The 26,872-nt window shown below is 45.1% G+C and overlaps 1 protein-coding gene across 1 annotated transcript in view; it reads right to left on the reverse strand.

Moving 5' to 3' along the window:
• Positions 1–26,872, reverse strand: part of bmp6 (bone morphogenetic protein 6) — a 31,559-nt gene that overhangs the window by 1,586 nt on the left and 3,101 nt on the right. The window contains exons 2-6 of the mRNA XM_061238186.1: positions 12,903–13,095; positions 8,629–8,777; positions 7,819–8,013; positions 1,574–1,650; positions 311–421 (exon numbers count right to left, since the gene is read on the reverse strand). Coding sequence (XP_061094170.1) covers positions 311–421; positions 1,574–1,650; positions 7,819–8,013; positions 8,629–8,777; positions 12,903–13,095 — 725 coding nt within the window. The remainder of the gene's footprint in view (positions 1–310; positions 422–1,573; positions 1,651–7,818; positions 8,014–8,628; positions 8,778–12,902; positions 13,096–26,872) is intronic.

Raw genomic sequence — 26,872 nt, forward strand, 5'->3', positions numbered from 1 at the left:
CTGTTTCAAAACCCAAACTTGAGCTGTTTTTTTTCAGCAGGATTTTCACCTATACTATTTCCCAAAATAAAATCATTACTACCTTCAGCAGATAAAAATACTGCTTGTCTACTTATATACAGTATTTTAAATATCTGCATAGGTTCAACATGGACTGAAATGCATGCAGTAATTATGTGCTTAATGTAATTAATGTATTTAATGGCTGTTGTTCTTGAGATGTGATCCTTGTGTTGTGACAGCATGCTCCTTTCACATGCTCCGTCTGCTCTTAAAGTGCGTGTCATAGATGGCATTCACTGGAGCTCACCAATGTCTGCACAATGGCGTGGTTGGTGGCATTCATGTGGGCATTAAGGGGGAAGGAGCACTCTCCATCACAGTAGTTGGCAGCATATCCCTCCGGTGCGATAATCCAGTCCTGTCACAAAACACAAAAGTGATACTTAGATATTTCACCAGGCACCACAGAAGATTAACTTCAATATCAGTTTCCTGACACTTCTGCTGACTGATGTTTCCAGTTTATCTCGAATAAGAAGTTCTGAAATATTTTTTCATTAATTTTGATTAGGAAAATACAACAACGTATCTGCACCTGCAAGATGTTGCCCTTTCCATGCTCAAAACATCCCCTGGGTCCATTATAAACAAGCTGTAATGTGTTATTTTCGATACTGGCAGGCGGCTAGCAGTCTTCCGTCGTGAGTCATGGTCCTAGTGACGGAGGCTAATAGGGCTGATGACAAAAATGATGGCTGTTGCTCAACTTAGCTAATACTCATCCTAGCCAGTCAGCCGACCACGGACAAACCTAGGGCTTTGCCCATGCCAATACCATGGGCCAATTACAATACTAAAGACCTTCAAGAGCTCTATGTGCTTCCATTAAAATACAATTTGAGTGTGAGGTTTTATCATGGGCTACCATGTATTATAATAGTCCGTTTTAGTTAAGGAAGGGAATGGAATGGCCCAAATTCAGGCCTCTCAACCACACACAAATATAGGGCCTCCTCAGTCTCATTGCTGCTAATATCCTAATATTGTACCGTCACACATCTCTCAAACAACTGAGGCCTGTTTCACGGATCAGACACAGGCAGCACTGATCAGACTATCTAGCGGACAATCAGCTCAGAAATTTTCTTCCATTACTACTCCCCTTGGATCTTTTTTATTTTGCATCTGTGCTCAGTTTCTCTCTAGCTGTCAGTGCAATCAGATTTCATTTTTGTGGCTGTAAATGTTTTTTCCCTTTACAATATGCAACTTGAAGTGCCATGTTGATTTATCTTTGACCTCTGTAAAAAGCACCATATACAGTTGAAAGATTTAATCAAGTAATACGTAATATTCTTTGAACTGAAAGTATAATCAAGAACACTATGTTGAATGTGTAAGCACTTTACATGTAATAGACCAGTCTGTATGCACTGAAATACAACAGTAAAGTACAATAGAGGTGATTTGATAAGGTAACTCAACCCACTCTTTGCCACCTTGTTAAGGAATCGTCTATTTGTTTGTGGCCTCCAACTCATAAACCTGCCAGGTGTTAGCATACCCTTACCTGCCAGCTAAGTTCCCGGAAGCTCACGTACAGCTCATGCTTTCTGCAAGCTGTCTTCTGGTCACTGCTGTTGTAATCTGGGAGGAGGAAGGGACGAAGGGGATTACTGAGGTTAAAGGTGTCGCTTGCCTGAGAAGAGACCCAACAAACGACCCATGAGTCACCTTTCATGCACTCTACTTCCTTTGGATAAGGAGAATGTCTCAGCCAGTGTGACGTTCATATTTGGTTTACCAGTCAAACAGTCGCTTCAAAAATATGTTGTTTTTTCCTGTTAAAAAAATAGTTTGGATAGTCTGACCTAGTTCGTTTTCAGTTTATTACATACGGCATATGCATGTACATTATTATCTCTTCCATAAACAATCTGCCTATTTCAGTCAGCTGCAGGTACGAATTTCAGCAAAGGAGGTCATCGTTGGCATGGAAATATATTCTGAAGTCAAACTCTGACTCCATATTTCCACTGACGTTTTGTGTACGCTCTCTCTGCAATTTTTCTTTTTTTTTTTTTTTTTGCCCACCGGCTTGAAAACAAAACCGCACAGTGGGCTATGATATCAGCCAGCCGCAGAATCACTTCCTGTGTTCTCCGCCCAGCATACTGCCCCGGTGTCATGTTGGGCAGCGCTATCGGGCTAGCGGGGGCGCGAGCGACATTCGCGCGTCCGTACCGCAGCAGGGACGGCGACGTGCTGTTCAGGATCCCTTCCTGTTACCTCCTGGAAAATGGAGCCTGTTATTAGCCAGGCTTTTTCGGCTGACTGTGGCTAGAGCGGCTCCCATTCAGAGCCGTATAATCTTAAAATGAAAGGTCCATTTAAAATAATAGCAGCGCACACATTGAAGTTAAACATATCCACACTTATTGTCCTTGCTTATTTAATTAAAGCCATAATCCGTATTATAGCTCCAACAGCACCTAGGGAAATGATAAATGAGTCCTCTACCTCATAGTTATGAATTAGACCTGACATACTGTATACCTAATTGGACGTTACAATACATTTTTGTTTAAATGTCGATTATGTGAATCCCTGAAATTGTATTTACTGTGACATACCAAACGCACACACAAACATGGTTGATCAAAGGGAATTATACATACTTTGGTCTGTCAAATTAGTTACAATCTCTGGGTTTAATTTTCTTGTACAGCTCTGTTTATAAACGGAATACACAGGGGACATCCTTCAGGCTTCTCATCAGAAGCCTGGTCTCTCAACCCTAGTCTCTCAACCCTAGTGTACACTATGGTGTACACTACAGTGAGGTCCAGTGAGGGAGAGCTTCCTGCAGAAAAAAACAGCTCAACCTAGGTTCACACCAGTTCAAACCACCACCCAGCTTGACATGGTTCGACCAGCACAAGCTATGTTTTGAAACAGCAGCGAGCTCAGACAAGCTACCAGCACTAGCTGGTTGACCAGCTCATACCCAGCTACACCAACTTTATGACCAGCATGGCCATGCTGGTTGACCAGCTCATACCCAGCTATACCAGCTTTATGACCAGCTTGTTTCTTACAGGAGTGAAAGAGTGGTCACCGAGCCGCACGGTCAAGCGGCCAGCCTGTGAGCTCCAGAGAAACGCCAGCCTCAGGTGTTTCCGCGCTCCCAACTCACACTCCTCTTTCCTGTTGGGCTGGCAGAGGGACTCCTCCAGCTGATCTCTTTATGATTTTGATTGTGTGTGTGTGTGGAGGGGGATGGGTGTCTCATCCTGGTCAGTCTGACAGCCTGCCCCCTCGGGGGGGGCTTTCTCGAGGTCAGGCCGTTACCAGGCCCCGCCACTCCTCCACAGCGCTGCTCCGGCTTCACACAGATAAATATTTACAGAGATAAATCCTTTCTCAGAAAGCGCGCTGGCCCCCAGCCCAACTGTCCCAGCCGAACTCCGGGCCACGGTCCGAGAGGAAAGCCCCCTGGGCGGGACTATGGGAGCCCACCGCCACCACGCCCGTGCCCACGTATTCCCGTGACATTCCTCTCCGGGCTGAGTCACAGGGACAGGGCCATAACCATGACACACCACATCCGTCAGCAGGCTAACGCAGATCTAATCGCCGCTATGGGTGAATGCACAGCAACGCCTGTCTCTAAGGGGCTGTGTGACGCCAGGGGGGTATTTCACCAAGCTGGCTAACTGAGTAAGCCGGAAGTGAGTAAAACCCGGAACGGTTGTTTTCACTTTAGTCCATGTTCCATATTTCAGGGGGTTCCAGGCCTTACTCAGTGCAGAAGTCAAGCTTAGCGAGTTAGCCACCTTTGTGAAATACCCCCCAGGTGTGTGTGAGCCCCTTGGACTCTGTGCTTTCCGCTGGTCCTTATTTAGTAATATTAGCGTTTACACTTTGGGGGCTCTTTAGAGGAAATACAGCAGATCTTTACTGTGGGCTTTCATTGAGTGTAAAGGCCAGATTAGGGCTACCCATAAAGCACTCCTCCCCTTCGCGACACTTCCTGCCTGTAAAATTTAATGCCATACAGCTACCACTGAGAACATTCTCCAGCGGGGCTTAAACTTGCAGGGGGAAAAACCGAAGGGATTATGAAACAGAGTACAGTCTTGTTAGTGGCCGGCTTGTTGCTCATTTCTTTGTTTAATCGTGTGTTTATTAAAAACTCAGTAGATTAAAGTACGCTTTGTTAAGAGTGCTCTCAATCATGGATTTTAAAGATATACTTTAGACTGACAAATTATTTATCGAATGTAACAAGCTACAAATGTTTTTGACAGTCTTTCTAGTACCATTTCCACACTGCCAGTCACAAAGCACTTACGTTCGTACACAGGCTTCATTTGGTTTTTACAGCGGGCCCTGAGTGCCCCCCCTTTGACCCATAGCCTCAGTCCCTTAACTTAACAGTAGATTCTAGAACTTTCTAAAAACAGAAACCTTAGAAAACTGCCACTTCACAGCAGAAATTACAAAGTAATGTTTCTGGCGTGGCACTGACAGAATGTCAAAATAATAGCCGCGGTGGTATAACGTCTAAAAAGGATTGCGAGCGCCTTCCTGGGGAGAGCAGGAACTGCGGTAAAAGAGCAGAGAGTTCCAAACTCCCATGAAGACTTGAAAGAGAATGCGACTGTTGTCCGTATCCATGCCTTTTTTTTTTTTACTGAAGTTTATCTTTCTTCCTGTCTCTCATCACAGCGGTTATTAAACCCCTTCCAGAGCTCTGCGATGTCTAATTACCCTAACAGTAAACAAAAGAAGGCTCGGGAGGGGACAAGATGAAAAAACACAGCTGGACACTGCCATGTTATTATAATTCTTTAAGCAATACTATTAACTTGGTCAGTCTTTTACCAAGCGGTTAATGACTGGCTAGAGTAATTACAGGTGTCAGTGCACCGCTTCCAATACAAGCAGTAGATGGTCATTAAGTCTCAGGTAAAGGGGCCAGCTCAGCTGCCATTATGACTCAAACCCAAAATTATCTTTAAAGGTGTCTGTATTGTTTTCTTCTTTTTTTCCTTACATGCCTTGGTACAATTCAGTGCCGAAAAAAGCGCATTCTTCTAGTGACGATTCAAGTATTTCCACCTGTGTAATTTTCTCTACTCTCGAGCCAAGTCAAGATGGAGTCTTCCACATCTTGCTCTCGACTGACCTGTGGTGAGCAAAAGGCCAAATTCTAATTAAAAACCTGCTTTTAACCTGTTTTTGTGTCATTGCCTTCTCCCTGTCTGGAGTAAAGTTGAAGAAAAATACATAAGGAGAGTGGACTGTCTCATCTCCCGAGGGGAAATAAAATTTTAAAATGTAATACCTTGAACTTAAGGGCTACATTTATGAGAAGACTTCTGTCCCCAAGCATTAGAGTAGTTCACAGACAATTAAATGTCAGGTGCTGTAACCTGGTGTCAACACAAGACCTCAAATTTAATTAGCAAAAAGCATACTTTCTTTGGTGCTTGGTCACATAGAATGAACCAGACCTGGATAGTCCATTTCAGATCCACTCTGTGAACCTACAGTGTCCTCCATAATGTTTGGGACAAAGACCCATCATTTATTTATTTGCCAGTCTACTCCATGAGAAACAACTTTTCATATCTACTGCATAACTGGCAGCAGCATGGTGGTTTGAGGCTCATTTGATACCTTGGATCCTTGATGACTTAAACCCATTTAGCCAACAAATGTGTTCCATACTGTATCAGCATAATTTATGGCTGAATCTAGTCCCACCCCCCAATTCCCATTCCATTCAAATGCAAAGAGTTTTGATATTGCTTGTAGGATATGCAACAAAATAGTAAAGATGACTATTTTCATTCACATAACATTGCTGTGTCCCAAATATTATGGTGCCCTGAAATGGAGGGACTATGTATAAACACTGCAGTAATTACTACATGGTGAAACCAAAATGTGTAAAAATGCCCTTCATGAAAATCTGACAATGTGCACATTAACCAGTGACTTTTTGTATTACACATCTCAAATTGTGGAGTACAGAGGCAAATAAATAAATGATGGGTCTTTGCCCCAAAGGGAGGGCACTGTATTAAATGAGTGACATGGCAGTAGAACCATATGGCTGACAGTCTTTGTGATAATCTTTTTGCGGCCATGACTGGACCACTGTCTGTCACGAATCCTTACAACTTCCTCTATATCTAAATATTTACACTTAAGAGCTCAAGTGCTGAAGCAGAATGAAATAGATGTTTCTGGGTCACAGAGAGTCCAATCCTTCATATTTTATTAAAAATACTTTACATCCAAATTATTTTCATTATTTGCAATACTTGAGGAAATGTTCTCAAGTTCCATGACTACTACGAGTGCTGATTTAATATAAAAGAGGACTTGTCATTATGATTTATATCACTGCAATATGGTAGTCACAGCTAATGTAAGGGCACACATGCACGCACACACACACACACACACATAATGTATATATAGATCTAGATGTATTTTTCTTCTTAAAAAAGTATAGTCAACATTGAATGTGAACATTATATCACCATGAAAAACAATGTGCCTTCGCTTTGATTCGTGCCAACATGATGCAATTTGATAACATTTACTTAAATACTACGTATTATGCTTTTTTTATAGATGGATAGCGTTACAACAGGAAAGCGGAGACCACACATAACTTGGCCGAGTAGTCAGGTCCATATTTAAGAGTCTAGCTTCCCCCCCCACGCTAATTTCATAGCTTAACATTTAGTCCCTGCCTTCGTGCGCGAAATTAGTCACGGATCAACCAGATTTTACCGCAAAGCCGCGGTGCCCGCGGCACTCCCTGCTCGACAGGGGGAAGATGGAAGAGTGGCTCGGGAGGGAGGTACAGTACAAAGCGGGCAATGTAAGTGCTGACCCCCCACACAGCCGGGTCTCTGTATCAGACGCACTCCCTTTCAGCCCTTGTTTCCACGGCAGCCCACCTGCTCCTGTTATTGGTGTTACTGGGGCGGCAGGGCCCAATAAGATTAAAGGGGAACTAAGATGGAGAGGGATTGGGTTTGGGGGCTTGAGCCCTGCTCTCCTCCACTGTTTTTAAAAGCTGTCATTGATACCGGCGCATTAGTCTCAAAGTCCTGGCGGTTGTGAAACTGCGGCACAGTGTTAGCAGCCGATGCAGTTCTGTTTGTGAAACGTGAGCACAGCTACCCTCATTGGGGGGCCAAGGAGAAAACTGCACTACTTTATATTCTGACTGTAACAAATTGAAATATAGTGTGAATTTATGTTCAGCATTGGTGGTGGTTCTGCAGACCTTATACAGTCATCGCTTCTCAAAATTCACATATGCAAATCAGTTTAAAAATAATTTATATTTTCAATTATCATTCATGTAAAAACATTATCCCAGTGGTAAAATACAATAGCAAATGCCATGTCAATAAAGTGGCTTTCACATCATCTGCGTCAAAACGCTCAACATGGTGTCAAGCCATTAAATGCCTATGGAGAAAGCATTAAGCTGAGAGCCATCAAAGTTAGAGCCCAGACAGAGCCATTTCACGTAACTGAGTTAGCCTAATTAGTTTGTTGACGTCTAGTAACCCAGCAACAGAAGTTCACAACGTATCCTTTTATAACCGGAGACAACCTACTACTATCAGCTATTGTTACGGTTTTCTGCAATACTACGGAACTAACGACTAGTTTAAACAGCTAGCAGCGCTCGATTCTTCCCGTGTGTAATCACGCGATGTATTAATGCGGTCTGTTTTTCAGTGTACAGTGAGTGGTGGAAGGCAGGGGGCAGCGCACCTGATAGGCCGGGGCCCTTGGAGGACTCCTGCGGCTGGGCGGAGCGGTTGCGGTTCTGCTGCCGCCGCCTGCCCGTGGAGCGGGCCGAGCGTACGCGCACCTCGCTCACTTTGAAGAACGCCACCATGAAGGGCTGCTTCTCCAGAGCCCCGTCACGGCCCACCAGCCCCGCCTCCTTCGGGCTGATGCTCCTCCCTGTTCAACAGACCAATCACAGTCAATGTCCTCCAGCATTCACCAGCTTCCTCCCTGAGGAGAAGATTCAGCGTTCTCTTGTAGAGCATTAGTCTAACATTATGAACAAATACTCGACAAGGGCAGTATATAGTTCTGAGACTAAATTCTATTGAGTGCAGTCATTGTCATTACCGGTTTAAGTATGACGTTCATAGACCAGTGACATCTCATGACGCTGGATTTACCGGTAGACAGTCCCCTTTCAGCAAAGTTTGATTTCATTAGTGCAGGGGCAGAGCTGGCCTGTTATACATACTATGAGTGCAGGGCAAGAAGAGGAGAGAGTCCACTTTAAGGATACAATACATTTAAACATTGATTCTGATTAAAAAAGATATTTTTAATATAACAATAGAATGCACAATGTCACTTGTGAACATTCCGGAAACTGTGTTCCCAAGGGGCCCCCATGCCTGCTCATGCCACCCCCAGTAATTTCCGCTTTTGCATTTGTGGTTTCCTTTGTAAAAGTTGTTTCAAACAATAAACAGGGTAGCGTATCTGATTTATCTGAAAATATGTTACTGTTTCGTGTCAGCCAGGAGAAAGCGATAGATAGATAGCAGTCCTCACCATTGCTGGTCTCCACGCTGATCTGGAGCCCCAGGTTATGGTTGGGGCTCATCACCCACAGGTTGCTGGTGGCCGTGATGTCAAACTCCAGCCAGCCTTCCTCGGCTGCCCACAGCTTCCGAGACTCCAGCAGGAAGAGGTCGGCGTCCCTGTGGGAGAAGCCAGAAACAGCTCACGCTCGTGACCACATGAAAGCGCCTGCGATCTCCGCGTTCACGTATCACAGGCTTTTCATCTTCCCTCAGCCGTCATGATAGCCATCGCGAGACATGTCCAGAACAAACAGCGCAAGAAAATGAAACAAAAAAGTGGGCCAGCGTGAAGTGATGCCATTTCACAGATTATCATCTTAACCAGGGGAGGCTCAAGAAGGCCCAGGAGAACAACACGACCCCATTAGTAGGAGCTCCACCAAACACAACTTAGAGGACACACGGACAGTGGAATTAGTGGCTATGAACTAGCCTTTTGGCAATGGTACCTCTTCCTATTAAACCTTTGAAGCAACCATCTTCTTACAAGAAGCAACAGTCCCATTAAGAACGATCAACACATTGACCTGCGCTCACGTCACTGTGTTTGTTGCTAACAGTTTTTTTCCCAAACAAAATTAACTGGAATTAGACATTACTTTATGGCAAGAAACAGTAAACGCCCCCGCCTCACCACACCCCCAGTTCCCTCCTCCTTTTAACTGTACTTAAAGCGCTGTGTTGGTTTTGGGGAGTGGAATGGCGAATAAAAGTCAGACCTCATTAAAGTAATCACACACAACAAGGCTGTGAACCTCCTTACGGGCTAACTTCAAAGAGTGCCGTCACACAGGTGTTCTGGGAATTCTCCTGAAGTCATGCATCAGTAGGCCTTTCTGCTTTTTTATTGGTCCTTAATTAGGGAGTTTTTTGAAGGGTTCCATATGACACGGGCGACGCGCCCCCCTCTCCCGCCCCTGGTTCACACATTTGGCTCTGCGGGAGCCGGCCGTAGCTGCTGACTCACGCGGATTTACACCAGCCTTTAGCCACCCAGGCCAGGCTAATGGGTCAGCCTGAGGGGAAGGGGGGGGATACAGGGTACTAAAACCTCTACTGTAAAGCTTGTTATTGACTCCTAAAATTAACTGGAATAATAATGTCCTGTGTCACTTTACTGCCCTTGTCAATGGCTGCTGTAAAACACACCGTTTTTTTGGGGGGGCAGCCCCTCCCTAGCCAGCTTGTCTTTTCCTAACATATGTTCCACAGAATGTTCCACATACTGCAAGGCAGCTGAATAGCTGTACAGTACAGACTATAGCTTGCATAAACAAGCCAATGATTCCAGAGACAGAGACAGAGACAGAGGGAGAGAGAGAGAGAGAGAGAGAGAGAGCGGGAGAGAGAGAAAATATGTTAAGTACTGTACATTCTGAAGGCATAATTTTCACAATAATGCTGTTTAATTCAAATTCATGTAAAAGAGTGAGTCTCTTTCTGTCACATTTTTTTAATGTGAATTTTGTGGAGGTTTAAAAATGAGGAGCACATATTCACTAATAAAAAGTAGAATTAATTGTTGACGAAATCATATTGGCATATTACACGGTTTAATTGTCATGAGGGTTAGATATAAATGCCTACAACTCAGTTCTTTTGTCACTAAAATGTGAAGTGAGAGCCCTGTCAGGTTAAAACTTTGTGGTTAATGACACTTAAAATAAATAGGAGAGATTATCCATGCAAAGGGCTATTCATTCATGTCACTTTGTCCTTGTTTTTTGGATTACTGGATCTGTATAGCACATGCCAGTAAGCATCTGTTAACACTCTGGCCTTTTCCTACCAATGTACTTATTAAGGATTAAGAGCTGCAATCAAAGCTATTACAACTTTAAGCTCTCACAAACTTGCAAATGTATCTGTTTGTCAGCAATTCATCTGTTTATTAATTCATACGCATTCCACAAAATATTTGGGGCTAGCAAGTACAAAGCATGATTCTCAGACTCCGTAAAACAAGCTATGATTTGCTTCAAGGTAAGTGAACCCCTGCAATAATACGGTAATTGGAGATATAAAGCCCCTTTAATCTTTAAATATCTCTAAAAAATAAAAGGCACATACTGGCAGTAGCAGAGAACAGACCAGTTATTGTAAAGATCAAGGAACATGGTGAATACCTCAGGATATATATGAGTAAAATTTGATGATACGGTCCAAGTCATTCAATTTTCATACACTGACATGCCAAATGAAAACTACAACCTGATTACACAACAGTTAATTGTTCTGGATTTGGAAAATAATGGGGGAAAAGGCACACCTAAAAGCACAGTCAAGAAAAAAATATTCATGACTGAATTGACATACAGTTGACCCTGTGTAACTCAGTAGTTTCTACTCCAAACAATGAGCGAGCTGATGAAATGCTGCATGCTTTCGCTTCCATTGTTAGTTGTGTCGACAGCGTAAATGACATCTCGTAATCTCATTGGCCGGTTAAGGGGGACAACCCTCCCACCGGCTGTAGTGTAAACGTTTGACGTGTGTAGGCCAAGCTCTTTTTTGGACAACACAGTCGGGCTATTTCTGAAACTGTTGTGGTTAGGAAGCGTCTGCTAAATAAAATACACTGTAAAAAGCAGAGCTGGAGGAATGTCTCCGGTAGTAAGAAAAGCCTGTGCAGAACTCACGACATTAGATCAACCCTGACTCAGGAGAACCCCTTCTGTAATGTGTAATAAATGGCACAAGCGCCTATGCTTCCTCCTGTGTGTGTCTTAGCTTTATCTGGAGAACCTCAAGTCCACATCCATGGACTCTTTTTTTAAACTCTGTATGGATATACTCACCCTCACAGACTGTTGCTTGAAATATTTTAGACATAAGTCGTTCTTTGGTGCAGTATACCGTTCATTTTTAGTTAAGAAATGTAGTTGATTGTATGTTCTTTCGATAATTACAGAGCAATGTTTGTCACATGTTTATGTAAATTCACCAAGCTGTATGAGTTAAATAAAGTAACACAGTGTTAAACTTGTTTAAAACCTAAAGACAAACTCCAAAGTGTGAGGGCAATCCTGACAGCCATAGTTTAAGAAAGCATAACATGGAAACATGACATCCATCTACAATAACGTTGTGTTCCACTGGGTTCGCACAAAGAGAGGAAAGATGACTCTCATACTGAACAATAAAATAACAAAAAGGACAATAAAACGGATGGAGGAATAAAAAAACGACAGAAGATACACTTTCCTAAAATGGATTCCTCGCAAACGGATTTAAAACCCGAGGAGATCAGCGTTTTCTGACTGCTTTCCAAATGACTGTATGGTTTTGAAGGAAACGTCCATCCTTAACGCACTTCCCACATTTCCTTATAGCCCCTGGGTGAGTTCTGACCTCTCCCCAATCCAGCCTGGCAGGAGGTGTTAATTGAATTACTTCATTTTTCACAGTTGACCCTGTGTTCCTCACGTCCATCGCCTAACGCCTCATCAGCGCTGGAGGCCCTCAGTCAGAGCCATAGCACTCCGGTCAAAATGAGGCTTAGCAGAGCGTCCCTGGGTGATACTATACATCTGATCACAAGCAAAAACCCTAAAGCTCAACTAAAGCTCAACCAAAATGAATTCCTTAGGGTATATGTATGTATGTATATGTGGATAAGAACCCAGAAGACCAGTTGGGATTCTGGACTGGTTTAAGATGGTTTCAGCAGTGGTTTCGACACCTCTATCTGGTCATAGCTGGTCTGTGGCTGGTCAAAGCTGGTCTAAGCTGGTTAAGCTGGTAGATTAAGCTGATGGTCAGCTGGTGGACTTGCTGTTTATACAGGCTGGTCAGTTTGATCTCCTAAAAGTGTTGAAAACAGAGTTTAAACCAGCTTGACCAGCTCAAACTGGTTTAAGATGGAATTCTCAGCATGGAATACATGTAAAATTGGACAACACAGTTTAAGGTTATCTTTCTGTTTACTTCAACTATGCCTCAGAGCTTTAAGAGACACTACTGTATGTACAGGGTATCAAGTCCCGAAGAAGGGAAAGCTGAACTAGTCCTGACACAAAGTCCGTTGGTCAGGGGCCAGTATCACAGAACAGGATTACAGAGTTAGCTAGAAAACTGCACTGAAGCTCTGTTTACTTCAGGCCATGATCCAGATTTGTGAGGTTTGCCGGGTTTTCCGGGTTATCCAGCTAGCTCAATAATCCTGCTTAGTCTAATCAACTGTAAGCAGCTTTGGATAAAAGCGTCAGCTAAATAACAGTAACAGATGGCCGGTGTCCCTACCTTTCCGGGTGCTCCTGCACCACCTGGTAGACGGTGAGGCGGAAGGTCTCGTTCTTGAAGGCCTGGCTGACGCACTCCTTGTAGAGGCGGAACTCAGAGGCAGTGACGGCCTCCCCCTCCGGGATCTGGGAGAGGTTGAATTTGAACTCCCTGTGATGTTGCCGCTGTGGGGAGAGCTCTCGGTCGTACTCCACTGTGTGAGGGCAAACCGACAGGGACACGTTGGTGACGCAAACACAGCAGCTCATAACCACCTTATGTTGTATGTCAGTGTGTTCTGAAGTGACTATCAAGTACAAAAACCTCCCACTTGTAGTTTTAGATAATCGGTTACTGTCACTTACTGTCACATAGTGGCCATCACGTACTGTTGGTTACAATTCTTGTTTTTTTATGCAGCCAAACTGTCCTGATTAGTACATTAATACAAGTGGAATGCTAAAACATGAAGTTTCTGGGTTTTTACACACAGTTAATACTTCTGTGACTGTGAGATTTGCAACAAATAAGCATAACCTTGGTTTAAATATACTATACTAGAAATATACTATACAAATGTACAATTGAGAAGCCAAGTATTAGGCTGTAAGTAGCCAAAATTAGGCTACTTAAGAGAAGAAACTTTTTTTGCCACCATTAAAATGGATTCACTCGAATAATGGAGGATGCAGCATAATTATACTATGTTCCCTCAAAAATCTGATAAAAAAATATATGACGTTCCCACAGTTGAGAGGCATATGATAAGCACCTGTTCCCTCACAGTTCAACTCCAATTCAGAGGATGGAAGGAAAAGAAGCCGGGACCTTACCAAACTTCTCGCATCAGACAGCGCTGATGCACACATACGCACAACACAGGCCAGCCAAGGGACCATATTAAACACCGCATAACTCCGGCCGGATGCCCGCCACCAAAAGCAAGATAAAGGGTGTCCCCCTGATTGGATCTCCATCCCTCCCATGTGGTGTGAAGCCCACACTTCCTCCCACGCCTCTCCAGAGCCAGAGGAGCAGATGTAAATGAACCCGTGTTGGGGCTGGGGGTGGTGGAGGGAGTGTGTTTGATCTGATAGAGGCTTCCCTGTGGATGAATTACAGTAGCAGGCCAGAGGTAGCCGAGCTAACGGAAGGAATTTCCCAGATCTTTGCCCTTCAAACCGGCACTGAAGAATCTCCAGGGCGCACGTGTTCCTAATTAGCAGCAGGGTGCACTCCAGTGGTCTTCACCAGGGAGCCGGAGTCCCCTCTGCGGGACCTCATCCGAATCCTGCTCCACCAGGCCTGACTGGCTGGCGAACCCTGACCAACCTGCCCGTGTGCAGGAGCAGCACCACAGAGCTCCCTCACAGCTGCTCAGCTATTCAACTGAATCCATCCCGATCCGAGGTGAGGGACATGCTTTGCTTGGTCCAGACTTACAGTCTGGTAAATGAGTGGCTAAATTTCCCTTATCAGTCATACAAAGTTCTTCAAAAGGCCCAGCTTTGCAGAAATGCCTTGTCAGAAATCAAGGTAAATCTTGTGTAAGACACATCCAACTAAAGGTGACCGAGCCTTCGAATCAGTGGCACCTAAATTGTGGAATACTCTTCCACCGGACTTTTTTTTTTAAAGCAGCTAAAGTCTCATCTCTTCAGACAGGCGTTTGTCTAGTCGTTTTTGTCACTGTATTTCCGTTTATTTCATGTCCTGTTATTTGTGATTTGTTGGTTTTATTGACTGTTCTTTTATGTATTATTATTGTTATTATTTCTTTTTATTTTTATTTTTGATCCTGTGAAGCACTTTGTGACTCTGTCTGTGAAAGGTGCTATATAAATAAAATGTACTTACTTACTTACTTACTTTCTATCTGTAGAAATCTGTATCTGTTGACTCGCTAAAACAGGGATGGAAAAGGCAACGACCTCACAGCACGTGCGATTGCCACAAAGCGTAACTAGTAAAGCGCACTCCTGGCCAATTGCAAGGTGTAAATGGAATCCGACACAGCCCACTCACGGACTTCTCCTCTGTGAAGGTACAGTAGCGCATTCCTGAGCGTCTAATAAAAGGCAGGAATGTTTACGGCTTCAGAAATGAATGGGCGGGAGAAAGTAGAGCTGGAGGATGAAATTAAAGGGAGATTACAAAGAGGAAAATCCAATTAATCTGAGGCCAGGCCAGAAAAAGGGACGTGGGGGAGTGGAGTTTTAAGCGGTGAGCATTGTTTGTGCAGCATTCGTTTTTTATTTGGTTTTTTAATGTCTGTACCCCTGTTTTCTCTACAGTTTTGGAATGCCCTGTCCTATGTCTATAAGGGTCTGCTCTTGTTTTGGTACAGTGCGGATGACAATGTGCGCTCTACCCTTAAGCGGTACTCTCTACCACATTTCAGTTGGGCTCACACAGACGTGAGTCAGATCAAGACACTTAAGCGATGTGTCCTGAGACGCAGAGTTGCTTGCCAAATGAAACCCTCCCTTACCTGGGTGACATAACAGCCAACTGTGTGTCACCCTGTGGGGCTGTTGGCCACAGTTGGCACTGTGATTCGATACCCGACCATGAGGAACATCCATGCTGTAGAATAGTGCCTTAAAAGCATGAGCCTTCCAACTGCTCTTACTTTCACTAATGCAACTCCGACAGTCACAACACTTACACTCAGTGACCACTTTATTATTGCTGTACACCAGCATGTTAATATTTAATCAGCCAACCATTTGGCAGCAAGAAAATCATGCAGATGTGGTAAAGAGGTTCAGCTGTTTTTCAGATCAAATGTCAGAAGGGGGAAGAAATATGATCTAAGTGACTTTGACTATGGAACGATTGTTGGTGCCAGACAGGGTGGTTTGGACCTCCAAAACTGCTGATCTCCTGTGATTTTCACGCATAACAGTCTCTAGAGTTTGCAGAGAATGGTGCAAAAAACAAGAAACATCCAGTGAGCAGCAGTACTGCGGGCAGAAATGCTTTGTTAATGAGAGAGGTCGGAGGAGAAGGGCCAGACTAGTCTAAGCTGACAGGAAGGTGACAGTAAGACACATTACAACAGTGAAGAGCAAAAAAAAGAACAGCAGAAGAGCATCTCTGAACACACAATGCATCAAAGTGGATAGGTAGCAGACGACAAAAAAAAAAAAAAAAAAACAGGGCTAATAAATACCTAATAAAGTGCTCTCTGAGCATATAAGAGTCCAATATGGATTGACTGTATTCAGTAATTAGAGTAAAATACACTCTTTCAGAGGTGACATAATGCTTAACATTTGGGTGCGTGGGTGTGAGCTACTCATGCACAAACACCGGTTTGTGCAGTATTTAAATAGCACTGATTTTATAAACTGCAAAAGTGCCTGAAACAAATGCCTGACTGACAGCTGACCTTTACGAGGGCTTGAAGCGACCTTTAGCGAAATGGCACAATATGCGACTGATAACAAGTCTCGTGTGCCGAAAAAGCGGAGCAGAGACAGCCTTTTTCAGCACGCAAAAGCATTTAGCCGGAACCGCCAGGGTTGTACGTTCAGCCAGCATTGTGTGTCCACGTCCAGTGTCAATATCAGAGGCGGCTGAACAGTACGACAGCTGGCAGCGAGACAGTTTCCGCGGGGTTACGGAGATCAGGGCTCCCACACACGTAGCGCGCTCGGCGGGGCCACCGCGGCTAATCCGCGAAGGAACGCGACCTGAGCACAGCCGGAATTCCTCCGGTGAGTCATCGCCGCCACGCAGGGAGGGAGGGCGGGGAGGACAGGTGTGGAGCTCCGCTCTTTCGCTGCCACCTGCGCAACATCTGCCTCCGCGCCGCCGTGTTATTGCCGTTAGCACAGCGCGGCAGCGGAAGCGCTTCGACCGCGCGCCGGCGATGGGACCCGACGAAAGGCCAGCTATGAAAACAACTCCCAGAAAGGTTCAAAGAGCCGACGCGTCGGGGCCGCCTCCCCTCCCCTCCGAGCCCGGCGCTCCGGTTTCATGATCCCGATGTTGAGAGGTAGGCGGGCGGCTGTGGTCAGTGGTCAGCACCGGCCCTCACATTAAATGTTTTCCACGGTATCCCCAGGAGGAGCTCGGCGGTCGTTAGCATTTAATTCCTTAACCACATTCAGTCTTTTCCACCCACCCGCAACCACAAAGAAAAACAACAGCATTTTTCTTAACTGAATTTCGGTGGTAGAACCAACCCCCCCCCCCCTTCCCAAAAAATTTAAGAGAGGGGAGGCATTAAGAAGCAAGAGCACAAGGTCAATGCTAACGCTACGGCAGCGACAAGAGTGCGATTCCCTGGATGCACACATCTGGATGTGAGGCCGGAAATGAGGACAGCTTAACGCTGAGCAATGCCACAGTGCTGGAAAGCAGAGGGAAGAGTTTTCAGTAACCTATAAGACAGGGGGAAAGCAAGATTATTTATGCTTGCTTGCGTCGCTGTGAAAAGGCTTACTACTGCCCTGCTCTGATGGAGAAAAAGGCTGCTACTCAAATTTTACCCCTGTTTTGAATTATCGAGTGATCTGAGCATCATTTGTTAAAATCATTACGTTGAAAAAGCAAAGCATCAAAATGACGGAGACAACATTTTTTTGCCGCATGAGTACAGGTAATTTAAATTGTTATAAATAACTTCAAATATTGTGATACTAAAAAAAAACAACTACATTTTCAGTTTTGTCAGATCTTCATCTGAGTCCAGATCATAAAGGCCAGATTTACCCTAGCCACAATGTACTTTGGCCCTAACTTTGAACAAGGCCAGGAATTCAGCAGTTTTTAACAAGCCTGTCAATTAAACAAAACATCTCTGTACCCCACAAAACAGTCAGACGCAGAGATTCAAAAAAGACGTCTCCATTGGTTAAACTAATAAAAGCCATTGTTGCCCCAGGCATTTTAAGAATTTAGATGTATTTATGTAATTATAATTTAAGGCTCGCAGGCATTTCTCAAATCTCACAGCTTCTTCTGGGACCCACTCACACATCCCAAAAGCTTCCCCAGTAACTAATTGCACTTGGGTCCATAATTAAAGGTTTGCACAAACCGTTTCAAGGAGAAGCGATTCAAGTCCGGTTTGCAGAGATTACTCAAGTCAAAGTCGACAAGAATGGTTATCAACCCCCCCGGGGAGCCATTGCAACATCTCTCCACCCCAGCGAGTGAAACAAGCTCCTCTTGATGAAGGGAGCTTCACGGATCACTCGAAAACACCGCCGTGCGTCTGTCCCCAGGCTGGGCCTCCGGCACGTTTTCTCATCCCTGTCATCGTCGGCGGCGCGCGCTTTCCACAAGCGTCGAAACCTCCGAGACGTCCCCCGGAGCGGAGCCGGGGTCCGCCCTCAAAGGAGGCCCCCGCGTTGCAGACGCTGCCGCCGCTGGGGCGGGCTTCCGCGTCCCACCGGGCCACGGCGCTTTGTTGTCGGACGCGCTCTGATCTTCCTCGCCGAACCGGGGCGCGGATCAAAGCCAGGCCCCGCCAGGAGGCGTCGGGTCAGGCGCGGGTCGCTGGGAGGGAGCAGGGTTTTTACGAACGACCCGAACCCGTTCCGCGCGGCCGGGAAAGCCTCGTGGGGCGGGGCGGGGGGAGGGGGGGAGGCCGCTACACCACCGTTGCCGTGGGAATGAAGAAGGGCCAGCTCGGAGCGTAAGCATATGTTGGAGACAGAAGCTCCCTGAACCTAGCCACCCCGCTCCCCTTGAAGCTGCAGCACAGAGCCACATGGGCTTTGGGCTGTCACTTTCACTGCCGTGCGAGTAACAGAACAGTACATGAAGGTCAAGATGTGATGTCAGCTACTTCCAAGGCAGAGGAGGCAGCCATTTTGGGAATGGGGCTCTGGTGAAACATTACGCATTATGAGTTATACAGCTTGAGCAGGTTGCTTAAGAAGGGGACACAGTGTTACAGGAGAGTTTGTATCTTCTCTCCCAGGGACAACTCCACCAGACTGCTCAAATATACAGAGAAGGAGACCAAAGCAATCAGTCATGTTTTTCCTGTCCTGAACACCCAAAAAAAATACAACTGGGCACACCATCCATATCCAATTTGTCCGCAGATATCAGACTCTCCGAGTCTCTGAAAGACATGGGTAATCTGTGGCCATTACAGGTCTGGTAAGACACTGATAAAAGGTGCTTTACTCTGCCAGTGCCAGTGGCTCCAAGCCGTACCCATGGCGACTATCTGGAGCCTCGCTGACTGAGTGCTGAATGGCACGACTCATAGCTTCATACCTGTTTGTCACTGGGAGATTTCTCAGCAGCGAGCAGGGAGACGTGGGCATGAAAGAGCACTGTGTGTTCCTGGGAGACGTGGCAGCAGATGCCCTTGGCCAATGACACTACTAGCCAAATGGGGAGCCACACACTGAAACCAGCAGTAACATACTTTTCACCTGTCAACAAATATGACATGGCCATCATGAGGTGAAGCATATTAGAAGCCACTGGAGGACAAAATAATAATAATATTATATCTATTAATAATGGAAAGTAATATTTGTTTTAAATATTTTTTATACGTACATTTGCATTCTGCCTTTCGCCTTGGACACCAACAATATATTGTGAAACATTATGAACACACCTAAAGCTATATTTAACTATACTGAGCTATATTTAGCTAGACTGGCACAGAACACACATTGTTTACAAGCTATGTGTCTCCTTCTTTGTATCAATGAGGAATATTTAGCTGCTTGACCTTTTCATTGATGACAACAGCAACCTTTAATCCGCATTATTATATTGTGGCAGAATGACTCACAGAGTCACAGCTGATACACAGCACCTGTATGTTGGAATTGGCAAGGTCATTTATTTTCTGCCACGCCACACACACCTCAATAAAGTCGAGCCACCCTGTTCAGATAGTTTCAACAGAATAAGCTCGCTGAAGTAATGCCAGCTCCTGTACACGTGAAAATACAAATGTTCAAAAAGACAGCAAGCATATTGGTCATTATTTGCCCATCAACATCCATCCAAGTTCCAGGTCCTGTTTTTAGCTCTTTCACCTTGATGTTAAGGGGAATTTCCATTATGTTTTCAGGATGTGACTAAGACCACTGGTTTCAAAAAGCCCAAACCCCAGAGAAAACATGACTCCCTTGTTCAAATGTGGCTAACCTTAACAAAACAGAAAATAAACGGACGCACTCCGTGGCTTTTTGATACACTTTCTATTTTCTAACAATGTAGATGTCTCATTCTTGGAGGCTATTTTCAAAGCTTGCCATGCCAGTGATGCAGGTCTTCTATTGGCCTTTCGGCTGCTTGTGGCGAGCCATCTAAGGCCCTGTCCCGGGAGGAGGAGGGGGGTAGCAGGATTGGTAGGGGGGGACCTGCTATTGCAATCCGCCGTCTGCGGCAGCAGGTGTGTGTCTGGGCGTCCGCTGGGCAGAGGAGCGCTCCGATTCCGAGGAGGAAGCCGGCGTCAGACGGGGGGAGATGGATTCTTCCTCAGGGATCCGATAAATAAGGAAAAAATATCTTTGAAAAAGGAAACGCAGCTGTTTCCAAAAGAGAAGTCAAAATATTGGTGGTGAGCATTCCAGACGTGCGAGGCGGAGGGACAGTCGCTCGTTTTCGAGGGGGCTCGGGACAGACTGCGAAAGGGCCGCAGCGAAATGCCGCAGGTGCTGCCATGACATGGATGAACTGAGACAGCTCTATTTGAGGCTTTCTGTCAGCGCCAGGGGCGTTAACTGTTGCATGTGCGAGTTTTGATTTTAACCATATGTCTGTCTTTAACAGACATTATGAAATCTGCAGAGGAAGCAGACAGCTAATGCATCAATTTAAAATTGAAGCTGACAGCTAATGCATCAATTTAAAAACAACAAAAAAAAGCCAGGATCATCGTTATAATAAATGGAAGATATCTGATCGAACAGAGGCCACAAACTATTGGGTTTCGGTTCAGCTTTCTTGCCATTCCCGGGTCCTGTTCCAGAATGCAGAATTACTGTTCCACAAACTGGAATGAATTATATATATATCATTTTTTTAAATCGTTCTAACTGAAGTGGATGACGGGGTCCACTCCACAATTATAACAACAACAACAATGGTGAATGATATTGTTGGGATCACTTTCAGAGCCATTTTTCCCAGTGGTATGAACAATAAAACACTGACAGCCAATCAAAATCTATCCAAATTTACAGGGGTTCACATTCAAAATGGCGGCTGACATAGCCAAGATACTATTGACAGAACGTTATCGTTCTTGAATATGGATGCTTTTATTATTGTCATAGTCATTGTTATCGTTCTTGGTGTGGACGAACCTTTGGCCAGATAACTGCACAGAGTAAAAGCCGGACCCCACCCAAACCTGGAACATGGACAGTTATAAAAAATACCTATTCCAGGTTTTACTTTGTACTTTGTACAACCTTTATTCTTTTTGTCCGGCTGACTCGGTAACCCTGCTCTGCGGAACGTGCCCCTGGTGTCTGCATGCACGTTTGCATGCACTCCTCCCACAGAAGACGGACGTGTGTAAACAGAGCGGAGCGTTTACCGTCGGAGAGAGGGCGCGCAGCGTGAGGAACGGAGACGTGCGGTCACGGTGCGGAATGCGATGAGACCAGCGCGTTCGGTCGGCCCCGCTGACCGGCCTTTCTCCGCCACCTCAGCTCTGATCTCCGTGGGTGTTTTCGCGGCGTACCGTGTTTGCAGAGACGTCCCCTCCGCCGTCCCCGTGCTCGTAAATTTGTCAGTGTGGCCCCGTAAAAAGGCGCTCCCCGGTTCGACGCCGCCGGGCGTGTCGGTTGTGAGAAAGGGCTCTTGTTTTTTCAGGCACGTCCTCCTCCTCTGCGGAACGGGCTGGAGAAAACGGGCTTGTGGGGGTCCACCGGTCCCACGGCGAATCTTCCACCGAGTGGGGGGGGGCGCACACCGGTTACGACCCCAACTTTTATCGACCCCAACATCGCTTCATAGGCCTTTGTGTCTTGGTGTCTGTTTCGGCCTCGAGACACTATTTGTGTGCCTTGTGCCTCTTCCTTATGTAGTGGATACGAATCTCAGCGTCTAAGGTGTTGGCTAGTGCTGTGGTGTTGCTATGTCACAGGTGGTCATGAAACTTTTCTGGGGTTTACAGCTATCAAAGTATAATAAATACATGTCTATGCCTTCTTTTTGTTAGAATACTTGTAAGTAGGAGACTTGGGAACAACATGTTAAAACATTGGAATTTTGCATCTTGTACTCAAGCAAGAATGACGTGTTTGTTTTCACTTATTGTATTATAGCAACACACTTTTCATGTAAGAATGACAGGACAATTTAGAAACTTCATCAAGCGTTTAATTGCGAAGAAGCCCGTGGCTAACAACAACACCGTTAGCCTAGAAAATGAAACCGCTAACACCGCTTCAACATAGTAAGTCTGGTTAGTTAGTCTAGCTAGTTGGTCTACTTTTCATGGTTGCAGATCATGAATGCAATGTCTACAGTTGGCTGTGTCTCTGTGTCATGTGAAGAAGAGTTAAGCTGTGAAAAGAAGGCCCCTCAGAAGCAGGCGAGGTCTGAGCAGTGGGCCGCGGGCGAGAAACATCCGCCCCGGCAGGCCGTATGCAGGGCGAACGCAGCTGCTTCGCATCAACCCACCCAGGACGTGTTGACTCCAGACACACAACACCTATGGCACCGGGACGCCATAACTCTTCAGAGGGGAGGCTGAAGGGCCGAGCCGGGGGGACAGCGAGGGGAAGGCAGAGCCCACCCTCCTGTCCTCCCCTTTTCTGGTGAGAAGGTAAGTGAGCAAGCACACCATCCACAAACAACAACACGTGGGGCTGATTCTTTGTGCTCAAATTCCTTTCCCTTTCACTATTTCTGTGGGACTCCCCTGGTGTAAAATCCAGCTATGACCAGCTTGAAATACCAGCTGCCAGCATAGCTTGAGCTGGTCAAACTATGTTCAGTATAGAGCTGGTCTAACTGCTCGACCAGCTACCAGCTGTTTCAAAACCTAGCCTGAGCTGTTTTTTTCAGCATGGTCCATCATGAAAGGAACATCATGTCCTGGGTTAGACAGCTGTCCCATAGTTTCTATGCTAAAGACAGCCATACATTTTTATTATTAGCTTGCATATCTGTTTGAACAGTTTTATTATTTTACTAATCATAATTGTCTTCAGTTGTGACAGCTGTATGTCTTTATGTAATTTACAGAAAGTGACTGAATAAGTGTGTCTTTGTCAATAAAAAAATGTTTTACTACAATCATAATCATCCTCATGATCCTCATCATACATCATAAAAATTGTTTATACATTTTGTTGTTTTTTTATGTACTTATTTGGCCTTAATAATGGAACACAGTAAGGCACACTTTCCTACTTGCTTTCATTGCAGCAGTGGCAATGAATGCAGAGCTTTGCTGAGTGGCACCCAAAAGCTCTGTTAAAGACAAGCGGTATGTTTTTATCGCTAGCTTGCAAACAGTATCTACATGAAGTGAACACTTTTATTGTATTACTCAGGGGGCATGTTGAATCTTAAGGGAATGGACTGGGTACACCAGAGAGCCTGGACTGAACATGGCCTGTCTGAACAGCCGTTAGCCCCACAGGGCTGGGTGACGTGGCACCCCCCCCCCCCCTCATCTCCCCTCGCACAGTGAGTGCAGTGAGCCTGTTCTAGGGATTGGCCCCCCGACCAACAGTCAGTGGCCCCCTGACTGACTGCAGCTGTGTGAGGAGCACACGAGGCCCTGCACTGCAGTCTTAACAAGCGTTTTTAGTCTTAATAAGATCTTAAGATCTTTTTTTTCTCTCAAGTTGAAAATATTAGCTTGTTTTAAGTTAGTGTTTGCTAGACAAGTAATATCTTACCCCATTGGGAAATCTTGAATTGATTCAAACCGTCTCACTTAATTGGCAATATTTTTGTCTTATTTAGCCAAAAAGTAGAAGAAATATGAGTTTAAGTCTAAATATAAGACTACTTGTTGAGATTTTTTGCAGTGATTTTTTGCAATGAATGTTTCTGCCCACACAGAAGGACAGCTGGGGACACATTGTTGCCCAGCAACAGACCAATGACATGCCCAAAGCGTGTACAACAATCTCACCCATGGTCAGAGCCACCGTGTGAAATTCCAATGCCCAGGAAATTTCTCTATGTGTATCATTCAATAATATTTACCACGAGCTCACAGATCATTGTCTCCACCCTCCACCTCCTTAAGGGCCTGGGACAACATACCCAACCAGAGGCGTCTGTGCGTCCATGTAGCCTGCTTGTGCAAACACTCCAGCAAGCCTACACACGAGACGATGCGTACAATCGGCGTGTAATCAGGCGCTCCGTTGCCGTTATCAACCCTCCTTTGCGGATCGTTAACTGTCGGGGAGTGTGCCGCATCCCGCCGTTATCTTCCGCCCCCGCCTCGTCTGATCTCGCAGCGTTTCTGGAGAGGGAACGTCAACGTTCACCGCGCAGAGGGACCAAAACAGCGGTGTGCGTGGCACGCCACTTCTCCTCGCGACCTCGGCTTCACACTCCCGCCCCCCTCGTTCACAGCTCGTTATCTTGTCAGGAGAGACACGTACAGCACGAAAACCAAAGATAGCATCGGAGTTTCACAAGTGGGATACGACAGTCGGGCCCCTGGTTTGAGTGCTATCAAAATGGCAGTGAAGCAAGAGAGATGAGCACACACAAATATGCAGGGACACTCAAGATGTTCTTGACTTGCGGTATGGCCCCCCACCTCTAGGAATTGAGGGCAAAGAGAGGACAGATACAGTCTAGAAGGTTGAAATAATAAATAAACACATCATAATTGTAGTGGCACGTACATGCTAAAAGGATCAAGTGTATAATGGGTTTACAAGGCTGCTCCAACTATACAGGCAGGTACGATGAGGTTTAGCGCTCCCGGGATGCAGAAATGATTCCACATATTGAGTTACAGGATTAAGAAACCCTTCAGACTTCTGTAAGTTATTAGTTACCAAGCTATGTGGCAAACAAATCAGCCGCTCCAATTATACAACCAGTTGTCCTGATGTATAGGACATCGCTGCATCGCATATGAGTTTTCCATGCAACACTCCCTTAAAGCGACAGTCGCTGACTGGCACGCTGTTTAGCTACATTACACTCTGATTTGAACAGATCTTCTTTTCCAGTCTTCATCTGTGTTGCTGAGTCACGGTATGAAAAGGCTCTTTCATTCTGCCACGTGTACCAGCCTTTCTTAAATACCTCTCTAATTTCTGCATAAAGCCTAACACAAAAAAGGAACAATACTGCACTTTATGGAGCAACATTTTGTATGGAAGAACCACCATGGCAGACAGCACCCCCCTGCATCAAACAATTAATTTGATTGAAGCCAATTCATTCTCATGCCAGAGCTTTGGAACACATTCTGGCGCGAATAAAGGCTTAACCCTAGACATAGCACTCGGAAATCCATCTGAGCATTAAGCATAAAAAAAAGAAAAATACTCCGGATTCAAAATAATCCAGGATTTTCCAGACCCGGCTAATCTTCCAAAACACTCCTACCTCCGGTCACCTTTTGCGTATTACAGAGATGCTGGCTTGGGCACAAGTTCCCTACGTGAGTAGCAGGGCATTCACTTTTTCCTCAATTTAGTCCATTCTTCATAACCATACAAACAAGTATAGAGTCCAAAAAAAAGTATAAAATTGTAATACTTGTGTTTTTTCCCATCAACTTCCTGGAAAACAAGATTTTCCGACATTTGAAGTCATTGTGTACCAGTGGGCGGGTATGTTGTTCAGATGGCTGTCAATTTTCCATTCCCCTCCAATCAATATCCGCCTCCACGTTTGACGTCAGTCAACCCTTCAAAAATTCCCTCTGAAAGGGTGGGAGAAAGTATGCTTATCTTTAACGAAATACCCAGCAAAACTAAAATGCCCATTTACTTTACTCTTTCAGATACAGTAACAAATACTGGGAGATCTGTGAGACATCAGGCTGGGATTCAATCAACTGACATTAACTTTCACAAACAATTAAAAGCAAGAATTTCCATGACAGTTTGGCAAGGTGACCAATCACAAAACCTGAGTTTGTGAAGAAAAAGTGTAACTCACAGTTATATAATCACCGTTACAGCTGTGCTAAATCTCATCATGGAATTCATTCAAATATTACCATTCAACCTCACTTTCAGCCACTTTAATAGTGTCTTCTAACTGCATCTAACTGACCAAAGAAGAAGACTCGTCAAAGTGCTCAACTCCAACCTTTGAGTCAGCCACGTCAAAGTAATGCGAACATTAACACAACGAAAGTTAGGGCATAGGCCATAAACACTTCTCCAAGCAATTCTGATATACGACCGAGGAAGGGAATCTTTCGGTGACATCACTGCTAAATATTTTGCAGTTAGGTTCACGTGTGTTGCCTGTCACGGCACACATATAGTACGGTACACTGCAGTGATGGGACATTTATTGCACCATACCAATTAAGACCACAGAAACAGGGCAAGTTTGGGCATGTTGAGTGTCTGAGAATGAGTCACTTGCAGCACTGCATCTGTTCCCCATACCAGCACAAGACCAGGACACCTTCCATACTGCCGAAGGCTGGGAAGTGCATGCTGTTTTTATACTCAAAACAAAAGGAAGGATGTTTCCGGAAACACTGTCCACAAGTATTTTGGAATGAGTCAATGGCGGGTCCACATCAATGACATTACGATGACAACACCACTCGGTCAGAAACACACTATGAATTAGCTAGGAAGTAGCAGTTACCTCTTAGGAACTCTGGAAAAAAACATGAGTTAAATAGGATGTCTGGACACATAAAATTGTAGGAAATCCTTTCAAATAAAAAGACCCTGGTTTGCTGGTCTGGTCTAGCGTTGTTCTAAAATGGCAGCAAAGGCAACCATTTATCTACTCCTCTATATCACTCAAGGACCATGTCCTGCAAATGTCAAAGTCTGAGGACATGGACAGTCCTTTGCAGATGTTCC

This window comes from Conger conger, chromosome 4, assembly GCF_963514075.1.
Source record: "Conger conger chromosome 4, fConCon1.1, whole genome shotgun sequence".
Lineage (NCBI taxonomy): Eukaryota > Metazoa > Chordata > Actinopteri > Anguilliformes > Congridae > Conger > Conger conger.